This window comes from Spermophilus citellus, assembly GCF_964194105.1.
Source record: "Spermophilus citellus genome assembly, chromosome: 1".
NCBI classification, from domain to species: domain Eukaryota; kingdom Metazoa; phylum Chordata; class Mammalia; order Rodentia; family Sciuridae; genus Spermophilus; species Spermophilus citellus.
Genome location: NC_138182.1, coordinates 26,833,864 through 26,861,509, shown reverse-complemented (window position 1 = coordinate 26,861,509; position 27,646 = coordinate 26,833,864). Strand labels below are relative to the sequence as shown.

Sequence of the window (27,646 nt, the reverse complement as noted above, 5' to 3'; positions counted from 1 at the left end):
GGATGTCTGAGGTTTTTCACCTAAGAGATGAAAGTTGTGAAACTGTTAAGAGAAGGGATGAAAGAGCTGAGACCTTAAATCTACTGTCAGTGAGACGTTTGATAGTACTTAGTTGTATATATAAAGACAGTTCTTATTTATAAATATAGGTCATTTTATACCTAATTTTTGTTTAGCCCCAGCAAATCCCACTATATTTTTTTTTCATAATTCTCTCCAACACAATGCTCTACATACAACAGATTTTCAATAACTGCTGTCAGAAATATCTTTGTAACATTCACTCATTTCCTTATTCATGTAACAAACATTTATGTCAGGCACCATGAGAGGACTGGAGGTACAAAACCAAAGCCCTAGACCCCATTCTCAGGAATATAGTGCTTAGTGGGAAAACAGAGAAGTGAACAGATGGTTAGAATCAGCACAAGCGCTGTGATGGTGGGGGGGGGGGCGTGGATTCTATGGGGCACACAGAAAGAGGACTGGGGTGAGGGAATGGCCATACCTGGGCTGATTCTTGCAGGGCACAGAGGAACTGGGAAGGTGAAAGGCAGAGTGGGGGAAGCTGCGGTGGTCAGGAGAGGAGGTGTGTGGGCACCAACGTCAGGGATTGTGAGGAGGGCAGTCTGCAGACAGCAAGGAAGAGTGGGCAGGGCCAAGTCACTTGTAGGTTGTGCCTTCTCACATCCAACTAGTTCATGAATTAAATGTGAATGAAATGGAATAGACACTATCAGAGCACAAGATCTGCAACAAGGACAAATGCTAGTTTGTAGGGCTTATGTTTCCTTTATAGACATATGGTTGAGTGTGGGTGTGTACAAATAAAAAATTAATAAATGTACATATGTCTGTATGTACATTTGAGCATAGGGGTTAATCGTACAAATGGTTTGGGATACTCTTTTGTAGACTAGAACTGCCACTGATAGGTTTTGACCAGAGAAGAGAGATAATCATATTTGTGCTTTAGTACAATTATTCTGCCCACAGTATGTGGGTTGGACCTGAGGCGTTGGAATGCAGCAAGTGCTATGGCAGCTATCTTGCACAATGAGAAGCCACGTGTTGGGAATGGCAGGTCGATGAGATAGAAGGAGCATGGGACCTTGATGATTAAGGAGCTGTCATACCAACTTACACTGCTTATTCAGATTTTTAAATGAAAGAGAAGTAAATCTCTAGACTTGCTAAAGCCTTCAGATCTGTAACCGTGGGGTATCTACTATCCTTCATTGTTATTCCTACGGGGGGGGGGGTTTAGAATGTAAGATGGTATGTAATAAACCCCACCTCCTGTTATTCATATTTCTGCATAATCCCCGCTTTTTGTATATGACTTGGACCTGTGTCTACTCTCTAACCAATAGAATTTGCAAACACTGACAATTGCATGATTATTTAAGATCCTGGCTTCTGTCTTGTTAGTGAGTATTATTCCTTGTGGCTTTGGTAAAGCAAGTTGGCATCTTATAAAATGCCTTCTGCAGAGGCTCCTTTAGCAAAGAACTGAATTCAACCTCTGGCCAATAGCTAGCATGGAGCAAGTCAAATATCCATCAATATGAAATGGGATGAGTTTTTGAAGCTACAGGCAAGAATGCTAATAAGTAACATGAAAACATCTGAAACTCGCTGGTGAAAGTAAGTACACACTCAAATTGGATTACTCTAATACTGTAGTGGTGGTGTGTAAATCACTTTTAACTTCAGTATGAAGGCTGAAAATCAAAGTTATTAAATATAATAACCTCATGGTAAGCACAAGGCAAAAACTTATGACATATAGACACACACACACACACAAAATGCACAGGAAGAAAGTAATAAAGGATCTGCAAGACAATTAGAAAACAATTTTAAAAAATGGCAGCAGTCCTTACCTATCCATAATAACCTTGAACATAAATGGAAATTAATGGATCCTATTATATGGTTACAGAAATTAAAATTAATGTGCTAAATCTACATTCACAATATGGATAAGTCTCAGAAACACAACGTTCAACAACAACAAAAAGGCCATCTTGATAAGGCATAGTATAGCCGGCTCGGTGGCGCATGCCTAGAGGTGAAGGCAGGGGGATTGTGAGTTTAGAGTCAGCCTCGCAAAAGAGAGGTGCTAAGCAACTCGGTGAAACGCTGTCTCTAAATAAAATAAGAAATAGGGCTGGGGATGTGGCTCAGTGGTTGAGTTCAATCCCCAGTATCACCCCCACCCTCACCCAAAAAAGCACAGTATAATAACATTTATATAAAGCTTAAAAACACATTATTTGATGCTTATAATATAGCAGATATTTTGTGGTTGGGTTTGCTAATAATAATAATTTGCTAATATTAATAATAATAACAAAATGCATTCCCCAAATAACATCAAAATCAGAGTGTGGTGGATTTTGTTATGCAACTCTCTGAAATTGTGTGTTTTCTTTTCTTTAGGAGGTAAACCCAGGGCGTCACTTCACTCATGCTAAGCAAGACCTCTACCATGGAGCTACATCTGCAGTCTATGTTTTGTATATTTTAATTGTTAAAAGTCTCAAATGTTTGGGGCTGGGGTTGTGGCTCAGCGGTAGAATGCTTGCCTAGCATATGTGAGGCCTAGGTTCGAGCCTCAGCACCACATAAAAATAAATAAATAAATAAAGGTATATAAAAAAATCTCAAATGCTTATCTGTCACGAAAGTGTAAGTGCTGGCACAGATCAAGAAGGAAGAAACAAGTGTTTCTTCTGAAACTTAATTGTTGTCCTTACTTTATTTCATAGACGTTTTGTGTGTGTGTGTGTGTGTGTGTGTGTGTGTGGGTTCTTTACCATTGAGCTATATACTCCTAGTCCTTTTTATATATTATTTTGAGACATGGTTTCACTAAGTTACTGAGGCTGGCTTTGAACTTGGGATCTTTCTGCTTCATCCTGGGATTATAGGAATGCAATTTCAGAGAGTAAGAACAGGGAACAACTGTCTGCAGGGGACGGAGACAAAAGTATTCCTAGAATTCTTTAGCCACTGAGAATTTTTTTGAAATGTAAAATTTGGGGTAAGGTTTGAGGCAGGAGTAAGACAGCCTGGTGAACATAAGGAGAAAATATCAAGGAAAATGAGAATGGGAGAAACAGTTTAATTCAATAGTTAACCACTTGGGAGAGACTCATGTAAGCTGATAATTATGATTTTATAATGTTTACACATATAAATCTCAAAGAAGATCTAAAATGCACCAGAGAAATGAGAAGAAGGAATGGAAAAGGAATTTTCCCCCAAACCCACTCTAAATTCTCTCTCTAGCTGAAGTGAAGCAGGACACAAGAAAAATAAGACAGAATAACAGGGATAGGAGGCCCCCCTGGCATGGCTGGCATCTTCTAGAAGGGGAAGGGGAATCCCAGCTGTACCATTCTTTTCTTCCATTGAGATCTGAAATGTTTTGTGGTTGGGTTTGCTTGGCACAGTGCTTGCTGCCTTCTATGAATAGAAAACCTGATCGCAAGCTGCTTTTCCTCTGTGACATGCCACCTACACTGTAACACGCATCAGTGGATAAATCAGAAGGTGACATGCTTTTCAGTTCACTGCAAGATACTCTGTATGTCACAAACAAAGTAACTCTTGCCAGTGTTTGCCTGAGTAATTCACATTTAGTTATGGGTTCCTCTACTAAATGAAGGACCTAAATGGTTAGGTGAAAGAAGTGTTGCTAGTCTGTTGGTTTCTAGCAGAGTATACCAATGACTTTCAGCAGTGCTCAATGGAAATACCTTTACTCCAGCTCTCACAGCTGACTGTATTTTTACGCATTGAGTTATGTGCCCACAATACTCCAGAGAGTGTTACCATCCACTTAGCAGCCTCAAGTCCTGGGTTTTCTGTTCATAGTTTTAAACTAGCATAAAGAAATGCAAAATCACAGGCAAGGAGAATCCTTAGACTATTGCCAGGAGAGTTTTTTTTTTGGGGGGGCTTATTTTGGCATATATGAGAAATATTTTGAATTCTTAATGTGGAGCAGTTCTTTTCATTAGGAATATGTGATTAAAGTGAGGCTGGCTTCTAATGGGAGATGGAAGCCTAAATATAGTACGTTTGGGAGCAAAATAGAGCAAAAGTCTCATTTGGACTGGGTAAGGCAGAAATGTAGGAATGAGGTATAAGTTTCTGCATAGCTTTGTCTTGTCTATTATTTCCTCATATTACCTGCAAGAAATGGCAGTGGTCCCTACAGGCCACACTGGGCCTAGAGTTCCACAGTGGCATCTGCTGTAATGGAACTGGGTCTTTGCTCTTCATGAGACTGGAATTCAGAGTGACTCTGTAGGTTAGATCTGGCCCTTGGATACTAGGGCATCTATTAAAGAGGTCTCTATTCCTCTATGGCAGGGTTTCTTAAGCCTTTTGGACTGAATTCACAGTAGGAAACATATTTTACTTACAATGTGTATTAGGAAAGAAGAATCTGAAGTATTCAACATAGAGAATTTAGTGTAAGGCATTGATTAAACAGATGTTTGGGAATATTTTTAAGGCACAGAATAATAACTGCAAGAAGAGCTACATCCTCTAGGGTTGGGAATCAGAGAGGAGAGGAGGTTAGAGTTACCAGAAGCCAGAAGCATGGAGGAGAGGCTCCATAGAGCTGGAACTGGACCCTTGAAAAGGGACACTCCCAGGCTGAGCCATTAACTCTGGGACAAAGGGAGAAGGGATACAATGCAGGAGGCACTAAAGGCCATTGCTGGGACAATGCACAGTAAATACAACAGGAAGAGCAAGCTGTCCTGACTCCTCCCTGCCTTGTGCTTTCTCCAGTGCCTCCCCTGGCCAGATAACAAAGTAGAGGTGAGGTTTGCCCAGTTTCAGCCCCACCAACATCAAGCAGAGGAGAGGGTAGTTCTGAAGCTAACAGAACAGCTCAGTGCTTGCCAGACTATACTTCACCGTAACTATACACGTATAGTCTAGATTTTTTTCATAGCATTTTCTGTTTTACTTTATCCTGCGTTACCTTATCACGTTTGAAATATTAAAAAGCTGGGAGAGCTCTATCAAAGTGATTTCATGACTTACTAGTGGGCTATGAGCCAGTGAAGAAAGCTCTGCTTTAGGAGGCCTTCAAGGACAATGGAGCTGAGCACTGGCACTGACTTCTCCCAAAGCAACAGTGACTTATGGGAATCTCCTTGCAAGGGACCCTGCTACAAAACTGCAGGGACCCACACCTCCATATGATTCAGGAATATTTTTATTGAGGGTTTTCAAATATTCTGTATACAATAGTGCCCCCTCATCCCTGGTTTTGCTTTGCAGTCCCAGTTACCCTGATCAACCATGGTTCCAAAATATTAAATGGAAAATCCCACAAAGTTTCTAATTTTAAACAACTCTTAATACAATAATTATAATAATGCAGTGTATTATTAGTTATTGTTATTTTCACACTATGCCTAATTTACAAATGAAACTTTATCGTAGGTACACACACACACACACACACACACAGTACCCTATGTATAATGGTTTTTCCTATCTGTGGTTTCAGGCATTCATTGGGATCTTTGAACATATCTCCTGCAGATAAGGGGAGACTGCAGTAGTACCAGAAGGACGTACTAGAGGATAAAAGTTAAGGAACCACCTATCAAAATATTTATTGTGTTCTTATTTTATATATGCATATATTATTTATATATGGTATTATAAAGATGCAAAAATGCACATTGCAGAGTTTGAGATATAGTGAGGAGAAAAGGACAAAAACTAACTAGATGAGCTGCCCTAGGCAGTATGGCCAGTTGTTAAGTGAGTGAAACAGGCAGGAAATATTATGAGTACAGAGCAGGGGGATATGATTATGAGCAGAAATAATCTGGAAAGATTTCATGTAAAAGCCTGAGTTAGTTTTTGTAGAACAGGTAGAATTTAGATAGGATAAGGGAATGGCTTCTCAAGGGAAGAGAACAACTGAAGCAATAGAACCAGGTAAAGGAGCACAAGGCCTGCTTGCTGGAGCACTGAGATTTGGGGCTCAGAACAAGCAATAGAAATCTGAGCTTCAACCAGAGCTGAGGTGAACTTGGAAATGCAGAGGGTGTAGAGACTGAACCTTGGGAGCTGGTAGAGGAGCTGGTGAATAATACACCGAGAGATGGTTGGAAAGCTTTGATGAGAACCAAGGTCACAGACCACCAGTAAGGGTGACCAAAACATCAATTGTTACAGAGGCCAACGCTGAGAACCCAGGAAAAACATCTGACCTTGGACCAGAAGCACTGTCTCTTTAATGAGAGTGGGGCTTTTGACCACATGGCCTGTGTGTATTCATCTCTTGCTACTTTCGGCTTCATTTTTTTAGGTTTGTTCAGTGCATTAAACTATCACTTGAATGGGTCTAAAGTGTCCAGTGAAAAATAATAGTTTCTTGTTGATCCTTATTCTTTTGCAGCTGTTCCTGGCCTGTGAGGAGTTTTATAGCTGTGCTTCAGTGGCTCATGGTCTTCCCTTGCGTGACTGCCACCTCCAGCTCACTACAGAGCAGCTGTTTGCTTTCTTTGCTGTCATCTATTCTCAAGTGGCTTGTCCTGCCAAACTGATTCTCTGGAATTCTAGCATCAAAAACTAAGGAGGGTTATGCATTGGGACCTTACCTTTGGAGACTTCTTCATGGCTGCAGACAGCCCTACAACTCTGGCCAGCTGCCTTGCAGAGACAAGTGACTGGTCACAAGGGAAACCAGATGAGGGAGAGATGGATCAGGTGAACCTATCATCCCTACTACAAGAACATGTGTTCAGCTGGTAGCAGATCAGTATCATCTTATCCAGGAGTAAAGGAGAATCTATTTATATGCTCATTACGTATGCAGAGCTGTGATCAAAGTGCTATAGGTGAGAAGTCCAGGTGTCGAGTCTTTCAGGATATCATCATGGCTTAATGCTCAGATTTTGTTCTAGACTTCATGACTTAAATTTTGTCATTTATTCTGCAAAATATAAGCTATAATTACCTAGAATTTGGTTTCTTTCTCCTAGATAATGGATTCCAGTTATTATCACCTGCTTTCTTACTTACACTAAATAGAGTAAACCACCTTTATGGGCATAATAAAATGTTTTTTCATAACTGAACTTATGAAGATATCCTGGACAGGTCACACATGGAACTGTTTAATATTTATTAACTACCCTGTGGACTGAATCAAATAGAATATGGAGATATACACTGTGATGAATAAATATTTTAATAGCTGGCACCAGAGTTTTTCATGGAGAAGATGCTTTCTTTGCATAGGAAAAAACTGGCAAATATTTTAGTAATTATAGGTAACTTTGAAGGCATTGATTAGGAGATGGAGAAACTAAAAGTACTATGAAAAGATGAGGGGAGATGGGAACAGAGAGATTATGAACAGTGGGAAGTTGCAGCTTATATGGAAGACATAGAGTTGGTGGATAAAAATGCCTGGGGGAAGTGAAGGACTCTTAAGAAAAGGGAATTATAATTTCAGTTTTTCTGTGTCCTTCATTTAAAACCCCTCAGCTGCTCCAAACCTTCAGAAGAGTGTGCTATAGAAACAACTAAAAGAAAAGGGGTTGATTTCCACATTATGTGACAGCAGAAATAGAGAAAAGAGTTGCAGGTGACATGTGAAAGAGTCTAAGTGTTCAGAGACAGCAAGAACTCAAAAGTCAGAAATGACCCTGAGATTGTATGGCCCCAGGGAGTGTGCAATCATAACGTTCAATCATAAAGAGGACATTGGTCTCTCCACAGAGATGAGTCCATTTCAACAGAATCTCTGGGACAGAGTGACCCTAACTAACAACACAGTAGATTGCTATTTTTGACCATAATTTAAAAGACATTTATTATCAGAAAATGACAAGGCCACAATTCACTCTCCACCCCTCTCCATTTTTCCTATGAAATCTCTAGGCTTCACTTTCCTCCTCTATAAAATCTGCATATTGGGCCTAGAATATTTCTATTTTTTTTAGAGCTCTAACAATAAATAAATGTTTATGTTCCTTTTGAGGTAAATTTGCATACAGCAAAACTATACAAATCTTAAGGTGCCAATCCAAATTCTGACAACTGCAGATAATTCTACAACCCAAACCCTTAGTAAGATATAGAGCTTCTTTTCCATTTCTTTCCTTTTTATTTTGGTGCTATCAAGGATGTAGACCAGGGATTTGGGCATACCGGGCAAGCACTCTACCAACTGAGCTACAACCTCATCCTGATACAGAGTTTTATCATTACTAAGGCAAATTCCCTCCTCAGCTAAACCCCTCCTGCCGCAGCCAGCCAACCAACCAATCTGACTTTTCCCACGATGAATTAAATAATATTTGATAGCAACTGTTGGACGCCAGGCTTTGCTTTATACTGCTTCATCAGCAATAATGCGTTTCTTTCTCACATGAACTGTAAGGCAGGTATTTCCATTTTACACCCAAGAAGTTTAGATCAGGTGAGTGAAGTGCCCCTGAGCGGCAGCAAGGGAACCAAGAATCAATTTTAGATGCCTATGCTCTTAACCTCGGTTTATACTACCCTGACGATCCCGCAGAATCCACAAACGATTGCCTAATGTATATCATAGCTCCCAAGTCAGTAGAGAGCAATGCCATCTGTAAGTGCTAAAACCTGAACTATTCTAAAGGCCAAGTATGCGTTCCATCATACCGAATGATTGCTTTCTACCCTACTCCCCGGAGAATGGCAGAAAGGGGATGTGGGAAAGACTGCAAATTCGATTTGACTGATGAAAAGCGCCAACAGAACAGGCTGAGGTTCCACACATCCCAAGGGCGCAGGGTCTGCAAGGGATGGAACTGGACCAGCGGCCTTTTAACTAGAGTTGAGCCGAGCGCGGCGCTGGTGGGGACGCTAGGTCCTCTGACGCCACAGGCTCCTCCCTCGAAGGCAGCTAGCTGGAGCGCGCCGAAGTCCGCGCACGGGCTCTTCAGTCACCGCCCGCCCAGCTCAGCCAGCCGTCTTCTCCAACGTCACGGTCTCCTTGTTCTCCCAGGGTGCGCGCTCGCGCTCGCGCCGCCTTTCCCCCGCCTCTGGGCGGGCTGTCCAGGCTCCTCCCAGAGCTAACTCAGAGCCGCCCCCCCTACCCCGCGCGACTGTCATGGCAACCGTACGCCGCCGCCGCCGCCTTTTCACGCACGTCGCGAACTAACGGATTCTGCGGCGGCGGCCTGCGCCCCACCCCCACCCCACCTGGACCACATCACCCACGGCCTACGGCTTGCAGCACCTAGGTAATGAATCCGCGAGAGAGCAGGAGAGCAGGTGGTGGGACGCCCGAGTTGACAGCCCAGCCCTATCTCCCGCCGCCCGGGACGCCGGGTAGTGCGCGGCGGGGTGCCTGGGGCGCGGGCCGCCGCGTGGGGAGGGGAGCGGAGCGCGGGGGCTCGCGGGGCATCGTGGGGATTGTAGTTCGGTGGCTCGCCGGGCTCAAGGCGGTGGAGGGTCGATTTGGCCCGGCGAACTACAAAGCCCGGCGGCCCCGACCGCTAGGGAAGACAGATTAACTTTGTGCGGACCTGGACAGGGCGAATCTGTGTCTCTTTGTCTTGAGGGGGCTCTTGGGTGGTCGCGGAACTGGGCTCTATGCGCTGGGAGAGGGAAGTGGAGGTGAGACGTGGGCTTCCTGCCCTGTGGTTTGGCCCCCCGGGACTGCAGCGCCCAGCCCCACCCCATCGGGCCACCGCCCTGCTTAGGCTCCGGGAGGAGCAGCCGCCCCAGCTGCAGGGCCTTGGGCCTTCTGCGCCTCCCGAGCCTCTGACCCTCCCAGGTTGCTGTCTCTCGGTTCTGAACCGTATGTATGGCACGAATTTGGCGTGAGACCAGAGAGACCGAAATTTAACAGACTTTTCTCCTTTCCCAGATACGTTTATTTGTAGGTATTTAACCATACTTATTTTAAACCCCTCTATTTCTCAAAGGGCAATTATGTTTAAATGATGAGTGTGAACGTGGATAAAAGACAGCATTGCTGTCATATGGAGTATCTGGTATTTTACCGTTTTGCAATTCTGCATTTTATCTGTAGAGGTTCAAGGTTGTGAAATGAGTCCTCCCTGGCCCCCTTCCCCACTAGTTTGAACCCTGCCTACACATATTTTGAAGACTAGTTTAGTTTTAAATTACTAGTAACATTTAAAGCACTGCCTTTTTTTTTTTCTTTCAAAGTAGGGGGGAGTAGTAATTGTTTTCTTTGACTGTTGCAGTGTTTTTCAGAATTCCTAAGGAGCATGTTTTTAAAATGAAAAATGCCATTTTTTTAAAAAAAATGCTGCAGAATACATCTTAGTTACAAAGACTCAAGGACTGGTGGTAAGGAAGCTGACAGATTTAAAAAACCTACCTTGACTGTTTTAAAAAATTTCAAAAGGTAGATAACCTAGATATTGGTATTTTATGGAGTGAGTTGGGAAATTGTTGTTAGTATTGTGAGTTTATTTTTGTGTGTATTTTTTTTTAAGTTTCAAGAAACATAAGATTAGGAACACTACAATTTTTTTTTCTCTCAAGTAAAATGCTGACCTCTGTAAATTTCTCTTAAAGGAGCAATTTTATATACTTGCAGGCAGAAGTAGGTTTCATAAGACCACTAGGGGAAAAAAGGACCTTACGTGGTATAGGGATTTGAAGTATTTTGTTCTGTTCACTCAGTTTGTCAATAACCTATTTGCCATATATTATGTCAAGTGGTGAGAATGAAGAGATAAATAGTAGATTGCCAGTGTCAGGCATGAACACTTATGTAATCTCAGTAATGTGGTAGATGCAAGTTGCTATTAATTTAACACTAATAAATTCAGTGGGAATAATCATACAACATTAACTTTTGTTAAACTGAGTCTGTGTGAGAAGCTCTGTGCAGGGTTATTTGCAGGTAGTCCTTATTTATTCCTCATAACAAATGAGTGAAGTAGTTAACTACTGTTATTTAGAGATGAGGAAATGGGCTTAGAGATTTTGCCTAAAGTCTTATTTGATAAAGTGAGCCCAGGTGGGTCTAACTCATGATATAAGTCATAATCTCAACCACTGATGGCATTCTATCCCCTAATTAGTAGAAAGATCATGACTCTGTCTAATGAGGTCAGGGGAGGTCTTTGGCATTAAGTGACTTGTCTTGTGTTAAGAAAGTTGGATAAGTTTCATTGGAGAGAGAGGATGAGGAATGACATTGTAAGCAAATGGCATAATATGAACAAAGGATAGATTTAGGAGTGAGCATTTCCCATTTGGGGAGCCTTCAGTAATTCTTTATGACTGGATCCTAGAATCCTTGCAGTGTATTGGGGAAGTCAGATCTTAAAATACTTGGTACCATGATTAGAGTTTAGAACTTTTCTTAACATGGGGCAACCATTGAAGAATTTCCAGCAAAGTAGCAGTTTATTGGGTTTGTATTAGAAAAGTAACTTCAGCTGCAGTGTGGAGAATGGACTTAGAGGAAAGGTTAGAGTGGTGGTAGGGAAACCAATTGTAGAAAATTAAAAAGATGCAGTAGAGAAACGAAAAGAGCCTGAACTAAGCAGTTGGAGTTACAGAAAGATGATTTTGAGAAAAAAAATATAAGAAGTAAATTTGATATGACTTAAGGCTTTGAATGTTGGGAGCTAGAATGATTTGGAACCCTAAGACATACGATGCCTGGGTTTCTGGCTAGAGTGACTGAGAATACTGAAACTTTTGATTGAAATGAGGAGGAACAGGTTTTTGTTGAGATGAAAGATAAAAATAAGTTCAGTTTTGAATGTTTGCTCAGGTTCCTGTGAGACATTTGGGTGGAGATGCTTTTGGGTCTGGAGTTGAAAGAGATCAGTGCTGGATATGGAGGATTGCATACAGATAAAGTCATTCAAGTATTGCAGAAGAGAATGATCAACTCACTGAGAAGGAATGAGAAGAAATGAAAAAAAGCAAGAAGTTTGAATATGGAACTCTCTGAAAGCATATCATTTAAAGTGGGGGTGTGTGTTTGGTGGAGGGGGTCATGTTGGAGAAGAAGTGGAGAAGAGTGCGCAGATGGGACTGAAGAAGTTAGGAGGCAGGAGAGGATGAACTGGTAGAAAGCTCAGCAAACAACCAAGGGGAGGAAGGAAGGGAGGAAGCAGAGTGGTGCAGAGAGCCGGTAAGCACTGGGAAGTGCCAAGAGAATTAGTGGATAGAAATCGTTTAAAAAGTTGTGAAGATCAGTAAGCATTTCTTCTTTAAAAATGTTAAACCTGGCTTGGCCTGTTTTATTTCATCTGTAAGCCTTCCCCCCAACTGGGTTATTTTGAAGTTAAACTCAAGTTTATCTTTTTTTTTTTTTTAATTTTTTTTAAGGTGTCAATGGACTTTATTCTGTTTATTTACATGCGGTGCTAAGAATCAAACCCGTACCTATCACTGAGCCACAATCCCAGCCCTCAGCTTTTCTTTTTATCCATAATATTTAAATATGTTTCTTCAAAAGTTCAAGATTCTGGCTGGAGTTGTGGCTTAGTGGTAGAGTGCTTGCCTAGGCACATGCGAGGCCCTGGGTTTGATCCTCAGCACCACATAAAAATAAATAAAATAAAGGTATTGTGTCCAACTACAACTAAAAAATAAATATTAAAAAAAGTTCAAGATTTTTTTTTAAAAGTCTTATATCTTTATTCAATGTGACAGTTCTTCCTTAATACAAAATTTCCAGTCACTTGGCTATGAGGAGAAGGAGATAGTAGCTAAAAATGGTTCCTGGGCTTGTTTTTCTTTTGGTGGCAGGGAGGATTTATAAGCTAACAGGGAAAGAGCCAAAAAGAGGAAATGTTTGAAGATGAAGGAGGAGGAAAGAGCTGGTAGAGGTCCCTGACAATTTAGGGAGAGATGGCATGAGCAGTGTGAATTGGTCTTGGATTAATTCATTACCTTTTTTTTTAAAATTTTTTTTTTAATATTTATTTTTTAGTTATCGGCAGACACAACATCTTTGATTGTATGTGGTGGATTGAACCCGGGCCACACGCATGCCAGGCGAGCGCGCTACCGCTTGAGCCACATCCTCAGCCCCAATTCATGACCTTTAACAATTATCATTTAAGTGCGAGCTGTATTCCTTGGCAGTGTGCTAGAGTTGATAAAAGGAGGTGCACTGAGAAAGGTAAAGTGAGAATGGATTTTGTATTTGTACATTGGATGGTAGATGAAAGTTGAAAGCTATGGTCTCTAAGAGGTGGATAGCAATAAAGGTCAGCTGATGTGGGAAGAGATTAAGGTTTCAGGAGAACAATGGAGATTTGGAATAGCCACTGTGGAAGATGAACTGAGTTAGTACAAGCAAGAATTATTTCCCTGAGCTGAAGTTAGAAATTGGTAGTGTATGATGACTGTAAAACATGCTGTCCTATGATTTTTCTCCTTAAATTTTGTTTGTTTTACTAGTGAAGAGCTTAAAATATTGGGGAAACTAGTAACCTAATGTGTAGCTGGAGAGAAGAGAATCCAGGCAAAGAACTGGCATTTGGATCATTTTTTAACCACTGTAAATTGTATGCTAGGCATGGTGGCATAATCTCAGCAATGCAGTAGTTTAACGAAGGAGTACCGCAAGTTTGAGGCTACTCTCAGCAATTTAGAAAGGCCCTGAGCAAGTAACTTATCAAGACCCTGTCTCAAAATATAAAAAAGATGGGATTTAGCTCAGTGGCAAAGTACCTCTCAGTTCAATCCTCGGTCCCCTCACTCCCCCCCCCCGCCCCCCCCCCCGAAAAAAAAATTTGTCCATTTAGCTAATAATTATTGTCTGTTTTTCATAAATTTAACAGTAAAGTTAGAAATGTTCTTATTTACCTTTTGTTCAATACTTTATTTTCTCAATATTTACAATGATGTTTTTTATATGAAGAATGTTTCCCTAAGTATTATTTACTGAATGTGAGGCAGTGGAAGATGTTAAACAGATTTGTTGTCTAATTCTAGAACTATAGCTCATTTTCTGTGTGATTATCGACAATTTTTCTTTTTTTCTTTTAAATATTTATTTTATTAGGTGTAGATGGACACAACACCATGCCTTTATTTTTATGTGGTGCTGAGGATTGAACCCGGGTCCTGCTCATGCTAGGTGAGCGCTCTACCACTGAGCCACAATCCCAGCCCCCGACAACTTTTCAAACCTGTTCTTTTTATCTCATAAAGGGTGTTAATACTTTTTTTTTGAAAGATTAAACAGTTTAATGGAGATAAAACCATAAGCTACTCCATAACAACATCTTTCTTCCCCATCTTTCCTCCCATCACTAACAGTGTAGCAACTCTGTTCTGTCTGAGAAAAAGGGTATGTTCTATGATTTTACATTTTATGTTAAGCAGGTATATCCACTAGTAGTTACTTTATAAAATAATGATTTGATTTTATAATTAAACTTTTTTTTTCCTCCCCAAAATGAAGCTTCCTTAAATGCCTTAACAGTAATGTATTTTTGTCTTAAAAAAACCAGGAAGTTCTACTGGATGGTATGAAATCTCAATAGCTCTAAAATTCTTTGATTCTCTGGCCATAACTCATTTCTAGTCTGAGGTATATTCTAATTTCACTGATATTTGAGCATCAGTTTTCGAATAAAAATATGCATATTTTAACGCACTCAGCAATATTAAACATTTTTCTCTCCAGTGATAGCTATACTTATAAATGGTAGAACTAGGGAATGTATGTCATAGAATGCCTAATAAACTAATTGTAAGGTCCTTGCTTAGCATCTGGATGGCCATCTTAAGTGACAGCCACCATTTTAAGAAAAAGAATATTTCCTGCCCAAGGGCATTCCGGAGAAAGGCTCACCACTCCCTCATACCAACTCCACCCTTAACCGCATTAAGACCCGCCTGGCATTCCTTCTCCTGCCCCTTAAGAGTCCTGAACCCCAAGCCTGTTTTGCCTCTATCTGTTTTTGGAGAGATGGCCTTTATTTGTCATCTTGACAAATAAACTCTCTGCCTGGTCTCTTGTCTCTAGTTCCTTGCTTTCCTTTTATTAACTGTAATAGACATTTGCCAAATAAATTCAAGGCATTGTGAGAGTGGTTAAAAATGGAGTCCTTTTCCAAGGTGGGGTAAATACCCACTGGCTGTCTTTTTTAAGTATGTTTCTTTTGCTAGGACTGGTTTGATGGTGGTGCTGATTGAAAGTAGGGAAGGGGAACAAATGACCTTTGAAGTCCTTTCTAGCTTTGTTTCTGTCCATTAGTAATCATTAAAGCTCCTATTAAGCAGCCTATTGAAAAATGGGCTTTAGTTTGAAATTTTCATTCTTTATAAGTATTTTTATGGTATGAAGCTATTTTTAGTTAACACTTTAATAGTTTTTAATTCTGTCTAGGTATTGTTTTTGTGTTTCATAATTTTATGCTTGGTTACTAAACACTAGTTGTATTTATGTTCCAAGGTATTTTAGAATTCTTATTGTAATTTTATGGACATTTGTCAAGTAAATATGCCTTGCATTTTAAGAAACACTTGTCTGTATATTGAACATAGTACCAACCTCTGGCAATACACAAATAAGCTTTGACTCTTTTCTCAAAGGATCCTTGGTCTAGTCAATGCTCAATAAATAATTTAGTTGTGGTGTATGCTTGTGTTTTTAAAGGAGATAGTCTCCCCAAAACAGTTTATTTTATTTCTTTCATAGCTTTCACCACTTAATATATTTTATTTCTTTTCACAGTTTTTAGTAGGGACAAATAATATAACTTCATTTGCTGTATTTCAGTATGTTCCTTTATTCTTATTTATCCCTCTGTTCCCATGAGTGTCTTTATATTTCAGTATTTTTTTCTGTCCCATGTTTTCCTATTCTTTCTATTTTTCTTGATGACTAGGATGTAGGAAGAGGAAATGAATGAGAAAGGGAATCAGTAAGTTCTGTTTTATTTTCTTTCCTACCTAAGGGAGAATATAGATGAAAGCAGTATTTGACACATATTTTCTGATAATGAATATAGTTGTTATTATAATATTTCCTTTGTATTTATTATGGTTTAGGCCTGGAATGTCTCCCAAAGGCTCATGTGTTGAAAGTGTGGTCCCCAGTGTAGCAATGTACAGAGATGGGCTTTGGAAGATGATTGGATCATGAGAATTCTGATCTCATCAGTGGATTAATCCATTGATAGCTGAATGGAGTAGTGGAAGGTTATGGAAACAAAGGTGATTGGGCAAGTTTGGTGATTGGGCATGCCCTGGTGTTTCTTGTTGGGACCCCTTCCTTCTTGTCTCTCTCTGTTTCCACCTGCCATGAGGTGAGCACTTTCCCTCGTCATGTCCTTCCACAGTGATGTTTCTTCCTTGAAACCAGCTGACCATAGACTGACTGAGCCGAGGAAAACATTCCTCCTTTAAGTTGTTTTTCTCAGATATTTGTGACAGTTATGAAAAGCTGACTAATACAGTATTATTATATATATTTTTTAAGTCAGGAATTATGTTAGTAAACTCCACATGTCCTTACATAGTTTTTTACAAATACATAGGTAATTGCATAATGACTTAGGTGCTTACTCAGTGGTGTAGATTGAATGATGAATGGATGAGCAAATAAATATGACTATATTGATTGCTTAAAAACTATGGGATAAAGTAATATGAAGCAGATGGTTTTAAAAGTTTTATATCATTCAAAACACTGAGACTAAGAAAGAAATAACTTTTAATTATATAGGAAAAATAGCTTATTTCTAAAATCTCTACTAATAAGCCCTTTATTTTTTCTAGCTGTATAACTTTAAAGGAACTGATGTATTTTGGAGGAACTTGAGGTAGTAGAGTATAAAGAGCCAGGAAGGCTCTCACTTAGTCACATCTTGATTCAAATTCAGGATCTATGAGCCTCAGCTGCCTCCTTTATTAAATGGAAGGGTAACGGTTTTTGTTTTATAGTGTAGTGAGGTTAAATGAGATCATGGCTAGAAAGCCATTTTTATCATTGCCTGCTGTGGAGCAAGTATACAATAACTGTTACTATAATTTTCATATTTGAAAGTTGTTTATGCATTTAAGATAAAATTTACAATTGAGATCTTTTTAAAAAAATATTTATTTTATAGCTTTAGGTAGACACAATATCTTTATTTTTATGTGGTACTGAAGATTGAACCCATGCCTCATGCTAGGTGAACATTCTACCACTGAGTCAGAACCCCAGGTCTTAAGTTGTAATCTTGAGTCAAAGTGTCAGAGGAAACACATTTTCTACCTTTTGTAATGTGTTAAAGATGCCAACGAATTTAGTACATGGGCAGAAATTACTGTGGTTACTTCTGAGAAATATTTAAGCTCTAGATTTTTTTGTTCCATGGCCAGCTGTTTCTGTTTGTGAAGTATTCAAGCTGTGAGTTCAGGTAAGGGAATAAATGAAAAGGCTTCATTGCTATTGGCATTCTTTTATCTCTGGGTTTGTAATTAAGCTATATTCAGGGCAAGCTATGGTCCTTGAGAGTATTACCCAACATAAAGAAGGGGGAGGTATTGGGATTTTTCAAAGTTAAGTATTTAAAATAAGTACTCACATAGTATGTTAGTTTATTGCTACTGAAAAGTAACTTCAAGATGCATTAATTTGAGAAGTTGTGGTTATGTGTTTTCTTAATTGCATAAAATAAACTGGACTTTGCATGAAATAAATTGGACTTTGGTGATTTGGGGAAACATTTTATTTTAAATATGTGAAACCTAGACACATTAGTGGAATTCAGTATTGTATAAAATGCTGAAAATCAAACTTGATTTTTTGATACACTTAATAACTAGTGTTATTTACTTCACATTACTATAGTTGAGACTGTTTCATTGTTTCTAAAATAAGTATCTACTTTCAGGTGTTTATAGTTCATAAAAGGAAAAGGAGCAATATGAGAAAAATATGTGTGAGAATGAAAATAATTTAAAGCAGAATTTTTTTCTTTGCCTCCTATGTATTATAACTGAATTAGATCTTGCTCTCATAAAATTAGTTGGAAAAGATGTTTTCTTTCCTATTAAAAACCATTACTGTGGAAACAATAGAATTGAAAATATTATTATTTAATTAAATAAGAATTAAATTAATGACATCCCAACTGGGCTTATATTCTAAATACAAGCCACCTTTTGATTTTTTAGTTATGTGGGTCTTGTAAGGAACTAATTCAAATATGTGTGGAGAGAAAGCTTGTGTGTGCACCTTGTGGAGGAGGATGGTAGTTCACAAAGAGAAGGGAGTGGTTGGAGATGGAGCTGAAGAGAGGTTGAAACCATGACTTTGTGTGTTATGTTTATATCTGTGTCATGAAAGAGTGACACATAATTAATTTTCTGGGACCAAGTAAAGCAGTGTGCCTTCTTCTTGGTCTGAATATGAACTTGAACTAAGCTCTTTTCAATCTGAAATAGAACTCTCCTTAAAAGTAGTACTTGGATCCTTCCATATAGGGCAACATTACTGGATCATGTCAACAGTAGATATTGGTAAGATGTGGAATTCATGTTTTGAATACATGGTAAACTCAAAATAAGTGTTGTCAAATATTAGAGATTGCTAAAACATGTCTTCCTTAGATTTAATTTAACCTGTAAAAAGCCCTAGAAACTCTTCTAATTTATATTAAAGGAGTTTTTTTTTTTTTTAATTCTAAATTTCAAAAGTATGGTTAAAAGCAAAATTACAGTATACCTTGTAGAAGTTTATAGTGAATACTGGGACAGTTAATTTTCACACAGTCAAAAAAAACTTTAGCTCCCATCTGTAGAAATGTGCTTCATAAAAGTAAGGAAAAAAACCAAGCAAAAGAAAGACATGATACATAAAAAAGGAAAAATGGAAGTGGCAGAGGGGCTTTCCAGAATGAAGGGAGGTGCCAGTCCAGTAGCTTTGTAGGTTGGATAAAGAGACTCTCCTCAGAGCAAAGCTCAGATTCGCCTTCAGCCTTGGAAGATACAGTATCTCCCTTTGGTATAGAGGGTAGACATGCATACTGTTCTCTATCATAGATTCAGGTTTTGTAAACTTAGGGTTCCTTTCCTGTAATTCAGCCTACTGCATATTTGGATGTTAACCTGGCCCTGTTTCCTGTGGGAATTGGGGCTTGGAGACATGGGGCAAAAACAAAAAACAAAAAACATACAAATCAAAAACCTAGGAGGTAGGTTGACTTCTGGAAGCTTTATAGTTTTCCCCCTCACAATTTTTGTTGGTTTGTTATAGTTGTACATACTGATGGGATTTGTTGGTATTTGTACATACAGTACACAATATAGCCATGTCATTTGGCCAGTATCACTCCCCAGCACTTCCTCCCACCCCTTGGTCTCTTTCCTCTTGTTATCTCCCTTTGATTTCCATAAGATCTGCCCCCCCCCACCCCAATTTTCTTTTCCTTTCTTCTCTGTAACTAGAAGTTTTATAATTTTGACTCTTTACCTTTAGGTCAATAATCAATTTTTAGTTCATTTTTGTAAATGATGTGAAGTGAAGGTTGAGGTTCATACTTTTTTTTTTTTTTTTTTAATCTGGAAATCCAGTTGTTTAAGCACCTTTTTGTTGGAAAAAATTGTCCTTCCTTCATTGAATCACTTTGACATCTTTATCAAAAATTAATTAAGTTAGAAGTATATAGAATCTAATTTGTTCCATTGATCTATGTGTTTGTCAGTCACTCACTGTCTTGATTATGGTAGTTTTATGGCATACTTTGAAATCAGATGGTATAAGTCCTCCTACATTACTCTTGTTTTTCAAAACTGTTTTGCCTACTGTATGTTATTTTTTGTTGTTGTTATTATTTCCATGTAAATTTTAGAATCAGCTTTTTTTTTTTTTTTCTTTTTTTTAACGAAAAAGACCGCTGGGGAATTTGGATTGGAATTGCATCGATTTTTATGGGTTGCTTTCAGGGTAATTGTCATTATACCCGTTTGAGTGTTTCAATTCGTAGCAACTTGTACACACACATCCATTAATTTAGGCTATCTTTAATTTCTCTTGGTTTTTGGTAATTTTTCTTTTACAGATCTTACACATATTTTGCTAAGCTCATCTCTGAGTATTTAGTACTTTGGAGTGTTTTCACTGTTTTGATTCTGGTTTGCAGTTTTTGTTAGTAGATACAAATACAGTTGTTTGAACATTGACCTTGAATTTTCAAGGTCAATTCATTTACTAGAATTATTTTTAGATTCCTTAGGATTTTCTCCACTAGCAATCATGTTGTCTGTGAATAAAAGTGATTTTACTCTTTTCTGATCTGTATGCTATTTATTTATTTATTATTATCTATTACATTGGTTAAAACCTCTGGTTCTGATGTTGCATAGAAGAGTGAAAGCAAGGATTCTGGCCTTCTTCTTGATCTTAGGTTGACAGCATTTAGTCTTTCACAATAAATACAAGGCTAGCTGTATTTCATAGATGTCTTTTACTAGGTTGAGGACATTCTCTTGTATTCTTAGTTTGCTAATAAGCATGTTTATGAATTGTGTTGAGTTTTATCAAATTCTGCATCTGCTGATGATCATGTAATGTTTTGTTTATGTTTTCATAATATTATTTGACTGATATTAAAATATAAACCATCTTGTATTTTTAGAATAAATCCCATTGGGTCATTATCCTTTTTATATATTACTGGATTGATTAAAATTTAAAGATTTTTTGTGTCTATGTTCATGACGATATTGGTTTGCAGTTTTCTTATAATGTTTTTGATTTTGGTGTCAGGATAATGCTGGCTTGAAGATATGTTAAGACTGGTGCAGTGGTACATGACTGCAATTCTAGCTACTCTGGAGGCTGAGGCAGGAGGATCACAAGTTTGAGGCCAGCCTGGGCAACTTGGTGAAACCAATTCTCAAAAGAAAAAATAAAAAGGGCTGGAGTGGTGTAGTGTCCCTGAGTTCCAACCTATCCACCACACATTCTCATGAGTCAAAAGTGTTATTTTCTGGGAGTGTTTGTTTATAATTTGTTTATTTTTTTCCTTAAGTACTTTGTAGAATTCACTAGTAGAGCTATTTGGATCTGGAATATCTTTTGGGGGAGGAGGAATTAAATTACAAATTCAATTTATTCATTGATATAGGACAAGTAGATTTATATAAGTTAACTCCTTTCAAGTAAGTTTTGGTATGTTGGTATGTTTTGACTATCAAAGAATTTGTTTCATTAAGCTATCTTTTGCTTTTTAGTATCTCTAATTATAGTGATAACCTTCTTTCATCTGATATTGGTAGTGTTTTTTTTTTTTATCCTATTTCCTGGCCAGCCTTACTAGAGGCTTTTCATTTTACTGATCTTTCTGAAAAACTTCCTTTTTTTTTTTTTAAAGAGAGAGTGAGAGAGAGTGAGAGAGAATTTTTAAATATTTATTTTTTTTTAGTTATTGGCGGACACAACATCTTTGTATGTGGTGCTAAGGATCGAACCCGGGCCACACGCATGCTAGGCGAGCGCGCTACCGCTTGAGCCACATCCCCAGCCCTTGAAAAACTTACTTTTAATCACATTAGTGTTTTCTGTTGTTTTTCTGTTTTTATTTCATTAATAATTAGGTTTAATTTCCTTCCCACATGAGATTATAAATGTAGAAGCTATAGATAATAATTAGCAAACTGAGTCCATGGGCCAAACCCAGCATGCTGTTTGAATGGCCCATGAACTAGGAATGACTTTTGCATTTTTAAAAATGGTTTAAAAAATCAAAAAGAATATTTTGTGATGTAGAAATTAAATGAATTCAGAGTTCAATGTCTATTAAGTAAAGTTTTATTGCAATGCAGCCATATTGAGTTGCTTAGGTATTGTCTGTGGCTGCTTTTGTACTGGAATGGTAGAGTTGAGTAATTGTGTCAGAGATGTGGCATTCTCAGTGCTTTCACTACTTTTTGGTGCACTGTAATCAGTGTTTCAAGTGCCATAGTGTACGCACTTTATGCTCTTGTGTTTTATCAGTCTATACACCTATAATGTCAAAACAAGAAATGATGAAAAAATAAGCTTGGAATGTTATGCTTTTAAGACACAGTGGAGTGTGGATTATTGAATTAGATGACAAAGCATTGTGTTATTACGTAGCGATGCTGTAGCTACGCTAAAGAAATACAGCACAGACTGACATTACTAGATGAAGCACTCGTCATAGTAATCTCAACTCATGAGAAAAAGTATTGGTTAGGAAATGTAGAAACTTAAAAAGGAATATCTTATTCCAATAGAATTTCATCACAAAATTTAAAAATGAAAATGAGGTGGCAGCACCCAGAGTGAATTTCCAAGTGGCTCATTTGTTAATCAAGTAAGGAAGTCGTTTACCAATGATGGATTAACTAGATTATATTGGATTGCAGCAGGCACAGAATTGTGTCTGGAGAAAATAAACTTGTTTAAAACTATTAGCCTTTTGGCATGAACAGTTGCTTGAAGGGTTGGGGACATCATTAATCAATTAAAAAACAAGGCAAATGATTTTGAGTGGTTTTCCTTGGCTCTTGATGAGTTGGTAGATGTTACCAGTACTGCTCAGTTGTTGTTTATTTAAGAAGTCAATGCTGAGTTTGAAGTTATTGAAGAATTAGTCTTAATGGATGTGTGTGTGGAAAAATGTCTTACAGACACTAATATTTTCAAAAGGTTAAAACACTAATTCCATTTTACCTCAAGTGGAATCTGCTAAGATATGTTAGAACTGATGGTGGTAAAAATTTGGGTAGAACAGAAATAAGCTCAGGTGGAAAATTTTATAAACTGCCGAAATGTAAGATATTTAAAGTTTATGGTTATTTTTTGTGTATTTCTTAGGTATTGTATAGAGAATATTTGATTCTGTTGTGTGATAAATGACCAGTTTTAGCATTTACTCTTGTGGTCTGTCTTAATTGTCAGTTCCATGAATTTTTGTTAGAAAGGGAGTATTCTCACTTACCTCCAGCATTTTGGTGGCTTAACAATAAGGTTTATTGTGAACTTTTAAGCTTAGGGCTGAGATTAAATTTTTTTTCTGAATGAGAGGAACTGCTGTCAATTACTATTATGGAACACTGAATGGCTTTAGAAATCAGTGTTTGCTGTGGACTTGATAGTGTTTCTTAATAAATTCAACCTAAAATTACAAGACAGAACAGGCTTATTGAAGTTAATACATGGTAAAGTTATTTCAATGCTAATTAATGTTTGAATTACAAGTAATATCAAGCTGTTTTGTGTATCTTTCCATGCTGTCAAAATTTAAAACTAAGAAGCGAGGTCTCCATTCCCACCCAGCGTTATTGTAGATATGTTTACCAGAGCTCAAGCTAGTTTTAGCTGAATTTTTCAGACTCTGATGGAATTGCAAGGAAATTTCCTTATTACAAAATCCATTTGGGTATGCAGTAGAGGTACTTTTCTGCTTAACCTTTATTGGAAATGCTTAATTTGTAGTGTACTGATATGCTAAAAGGTAAATACCAAGAGAAGAATAAATTCTTTAAATGCCTTCCAAACAATGAACATGCTGAATGGAAATCATATGCTTGTGATTTGATATCAATACGTGGCAGTGCATAAGTGGTACTTTTTGAAAAAAGATATTTTCCAAGATGAAATATGTAAAATCTTATTAAAGATCAGCACTAATAACACAGGAGCATTTGTGAGAGATTTTAATGCTAGGAAACGCTAACTTTGAATTCTAAGTGAATTATTAACCCTAGAAAGAGTTCTATGCTTCTTATTAGGAGACCTGTCCTACATAAAGTTGTGCTCTGTTATTAGTATTATAATATTTCAAATTTCATCCTTGAAAATATGGCAATTTTTGTCTTCTTATTTAAGTACTTACATAATGTCTTCTGTTTTGCTTGTGAGTCCTCAAAACCTTGAATATTTACAGTCTAGACCTTTATAGAAAATGTTTGCTGACCCTTTCTTTACATCAAGATTTTTTTTTTTTAATCCTATATGGTTGTATACTTGCACTTATTAGCAGAAATAATGCTAATTAATTTTGTCTCCCAGTGACTTTAGAAGAAAATAATATATGGTGCTGCTTTGTTTCCACTGAACTGATTAATTGCAGCTTGGTCACTATAATGAAACCTTAGTGTTTTGTGTTAATGTTCTAAAGTTGGACAAGAGGTTTTCCATGATTTCTTGTGTTCTGTGGCTAAATCCACTGGAACATTGAAATTTATTACTGCATAAAAGTAGTGTGTTGTTTACTCAAGTATAATTCCCAAGTAAAATAATGCTGCCTTTAAGGAACTTATACTTGAATAAGGGGCAAATAGTATTTTAAAATACAGAAAGCAAGTAACTGCTTTTAAGAATGTACTGGCCAGTTGAAACACTTAGAACTTGTTATGTTTAATTTTGCAGAAGAATTTTTTGAGTCCTTTAAGAATACATAAAATATTCAGAGTCAGGAGAAGTCAAGTTACCCAAACCAAAGTCAGCCATAGAGAAATATTTTGATGTTCTCTACTGGGTAGACTCATTGGTTTACTGTTCCAGGAAATAAGAGAAGTGCAATTTGGATTCTTGCCCAGGATATCATCTTCTGTGTCTTTGGACTTCTATTCTTGTGGTATTGGGGAAGAAAGTATTTTTTCATAGAAGCCATAGATGATTCTAGGAGTCTTTTGGGAAGCCTGGAGAAAAGCCAGAATTACTGGACTCAAGGGCTTTGGTGGAACCCAGAGGTTTAGAAGGTATTCTTCTTACTATCTTATAGAAAAGAAAGATTAATGATGGTTATTTGGACCGCCAAAAGCTATAGAGAAATACAAGATTGTAAGAGATTACAAGTTGAGATGCAGAAAGGGTTCACAGTTTAATTCATTGTTTTTTGTTTAGATTTAAGTTGTATGGGCTAATTAAATGCATGATAGCATAGACTGTTTTTCAGATGTGTTCTGTATGTATGACTTGCTGCTTCTTGAATCCAAAAAGTCTCAGTGGAAACCAATTTTCTGTAGTTTTAACTGACATCAGTGGAAACTGTAACATATTCATATATATGTGACATTCATATGTTTATTTCTATGTTGTAAAGAACAAATTGAATAAAGCAAAGCAAAGTCATTTTTACTATTATTGTAGTTTATGATGATTATAAACGAGCAAGGAAAACTAGTGTCCAGTTCATGTGCCTTCAGATAATTCGATAGTGTAGAGCTGTGTAAGTTCTTTCCCTCCTGTTTCCTTGGGTGTTCTTTGTTATCTCCTTTGTACTTCCCAAATTGGAAATTTTGTTCAGTATTATGATTTCAGGTAACCTCAAAGAATGAAAGATAACTATTTTGACTTTCAAAGTAGTTTCAAGCAGATATTTTAAAGAATGATAAAATAAAAAAATTTCTTTTGAAAATTTTTATTGGAACATTATAATAACATATAGTATTGGGATTTCTTGTTATATATTCACATGTACAAAATATACTTTGGTCAATATTACTTCCCAGTGTCTTCTCATTTCCTTAAAAAACGTTTTAAAGTCAGTGCTAAAAACATTTAAAAAGTCATCACATTTTACGTTTAGGTCTCTGAAATAAGATGAATTTGGCTGAGATTTGTGACAATGCAAAGAAAGGAAGGGAATATGCACTTCTTGGAAATTACGACTCATCAATGGTGTATTACCAGGGGGTGATACAACAGATTCAGAGACATTGCCAGTCAGTCAGAGACCCAGCCATCAAAGGCAAATGGCATCAGGTAAGATCCCGGTAAGGCATTTGATGAATTAGGGTGCAGTGGTTTATTATATTTGAGAGATGAGAGTTGGAAAATTAGTTTGAGATTTTGTAAGTAGTTCTTATTTGTCTGAATACATTTCAATGTACTCTTTCTGATGTCTTATCTAGTTAATAGTTTATCTGTTTTTGATGATGTATTTTATGAGGTATATTTTGAAGATATTTAACTTTAATTTAATCTATTTTTAACTTTTTCAATTTTCATGAGTGTTACCTGACTACACATTTTTGAAGTAATGCATTTCTACTTGCCCTTTCTGTTTTCATTTTTACAAGTAGTTTTGACATAGTTTGTTAAACTTTTATTTTCTTGAAAGGCTTCTTAAAAATACAAATGAATCAGTAATCTAATAAAAACTTTAATATATTTGCAGTCTCTTGACTATACAACTTGATTATATAATAAAACTTGCATTATAAGTTTTCCAATTATTGTTAAGACTTAAAATCCTTTTAAAATTAAAAGTACAAAGTCAAGCTTTCTTTGAAGTTTCCATTTCATGTGCTAATGCCTTTCAAGTATGTCTGATGATTTTTTTTTCCACTAGTCAAAAATTAATGTTCTGCTAAATTTTGAGGGGAAATTTTGAGGGTAAACTTAAGTGTTACCGGATTATGTTGAATGAGAACACCATGGTTGCTTTAACTTTGGTTGAAAATTTTAGTTCTGTTCTTTGTACTACCCCAGGCAGAATGGTTTGTGTGTGTTAGTGGCCATTTCTGTTCAGATATTTCTGTTGTTTCTTTCCATTAGGTTCTGAAGGTTCATTTCTCTTAGCATAGCATATTATGTAATTGCATATGTTAGCAGTTGAATTTCACCTAGATTAAATTTTTCTTTGGTTCTGTAACTTCTTTATATATTCTTTTCATTATGTTGTTCAAACTAAAGACAAAGGAAAATGTCTTATGCTTTACAGTAACATGTGCTTTCTAGTTAAAAATAGTAGAATTGTTAAGATGAATTTATAATAATTTTTAATCTTTAACTGTTTATTTTGAAAATCAATGTGGATTCAGAATTTGAAAACAATAATTTCCACAATAGGTGCTCAGTTACGTTTTTTAAATGTAGGGGGAATCTTGAGTTAAAATAAACGAAAGAATTTAGGCTGAAAGAATCAGATTTGAGTAATTTATAATATTACAGTGCTTCACACTTTCAGAAACTCATGGCAGGCATATCATACTGATATTGGGCTCAGGAAATTCTGAAAATTTTGGCTGACAAGTTTTTGGATTCTATTTACAAATATACTAAAAGGATTAGCATAACAGATTTTGGGGAATGGTTAACTTGTGACTAATTTACATTGCTTGTTTTAAATTGTATTAATGATCATCATGGTCTAGTACAAAGAAAGTTTCATTATGGTAAATAAATAATTATTTCCCTTATGAAAAGGTATTTTTTTCAAATCAATCTCTGCCTTTCTCTGTATATTACTCTGAATAGTTTTGTTTTTGTTTAAAGTGGTTGTTGTGATATTTTCTAGTGATTCATTTTTGCATACCTTGAATGACATTTTAAAAACTTGCAATTAATTATTTACAATCTATATAAACTTTAGATAGTTTTCTAGCATAAAGGCTTTCTTTTTTTTTTTTTTAATTTTATTTTAAGGTCCGGCAGGAATTGTTGGAAGAATATGAACAAGTTAAAAGTATTGTCAGCACTTTAGAAAGTTTTAAAATTGACAAGCCCCCAGATTTCCCTGTGTCTTGTCAAGATGAACCATTTAGAGATCCTGCTGTTTGGCCGCCTCCTGTTCCTGCAGAACACAGGTAAATTTAGACTTCATATCTCTTAAGGAACTTTTAGATAATTGATATTCATAGTGAAGCTTTACTTGAACAAAGTATGAGATAGCATTTTTAG

The 27,646-nt window shown here is 37.1% G+C and overlaps 1 protein-coding gene across 4 annotated transcripts in view; it reads left to right on the top strand.

Moving 5' to 3' along the window:
- The first annotated feature begins 9,067 nt into the window (after positions 1-9,067).
- Positions 9,068-27,646, top strand: part of KATNAL1 (katanin catalytic subunit A1 like 1) — an 81,470-nt gene continuing 62,891 nt past the window's right edge. For 2 of the 4 annotated variants that reach the window (XM_081281578.1, XM_081281575.1), the window contains exons 1-3: positions 9,501-9,654; positions 25,551-25,726; positions 27,392-27,552. In XM_081281578.1, coding sequence (XP_081137704.1) covers positions 25,565-25,726; positions 27,392-27,552 — 323 coding nt within the window. In that variant the 5' untranslated portion in view covers positions 9,501-9,654; positions 25,551-25,564. Of the gene's footprint in view, positions 9,279-9,500; positions 9,655-10,250; positions 10,357-25,550; positions 25,727-27,391; positions 27,553-27,646 lie in introns of those variants that run through there. The other 2 variants (XM_081281577.1, XM_081281576.1) reach the window with 2 other exon arrangements.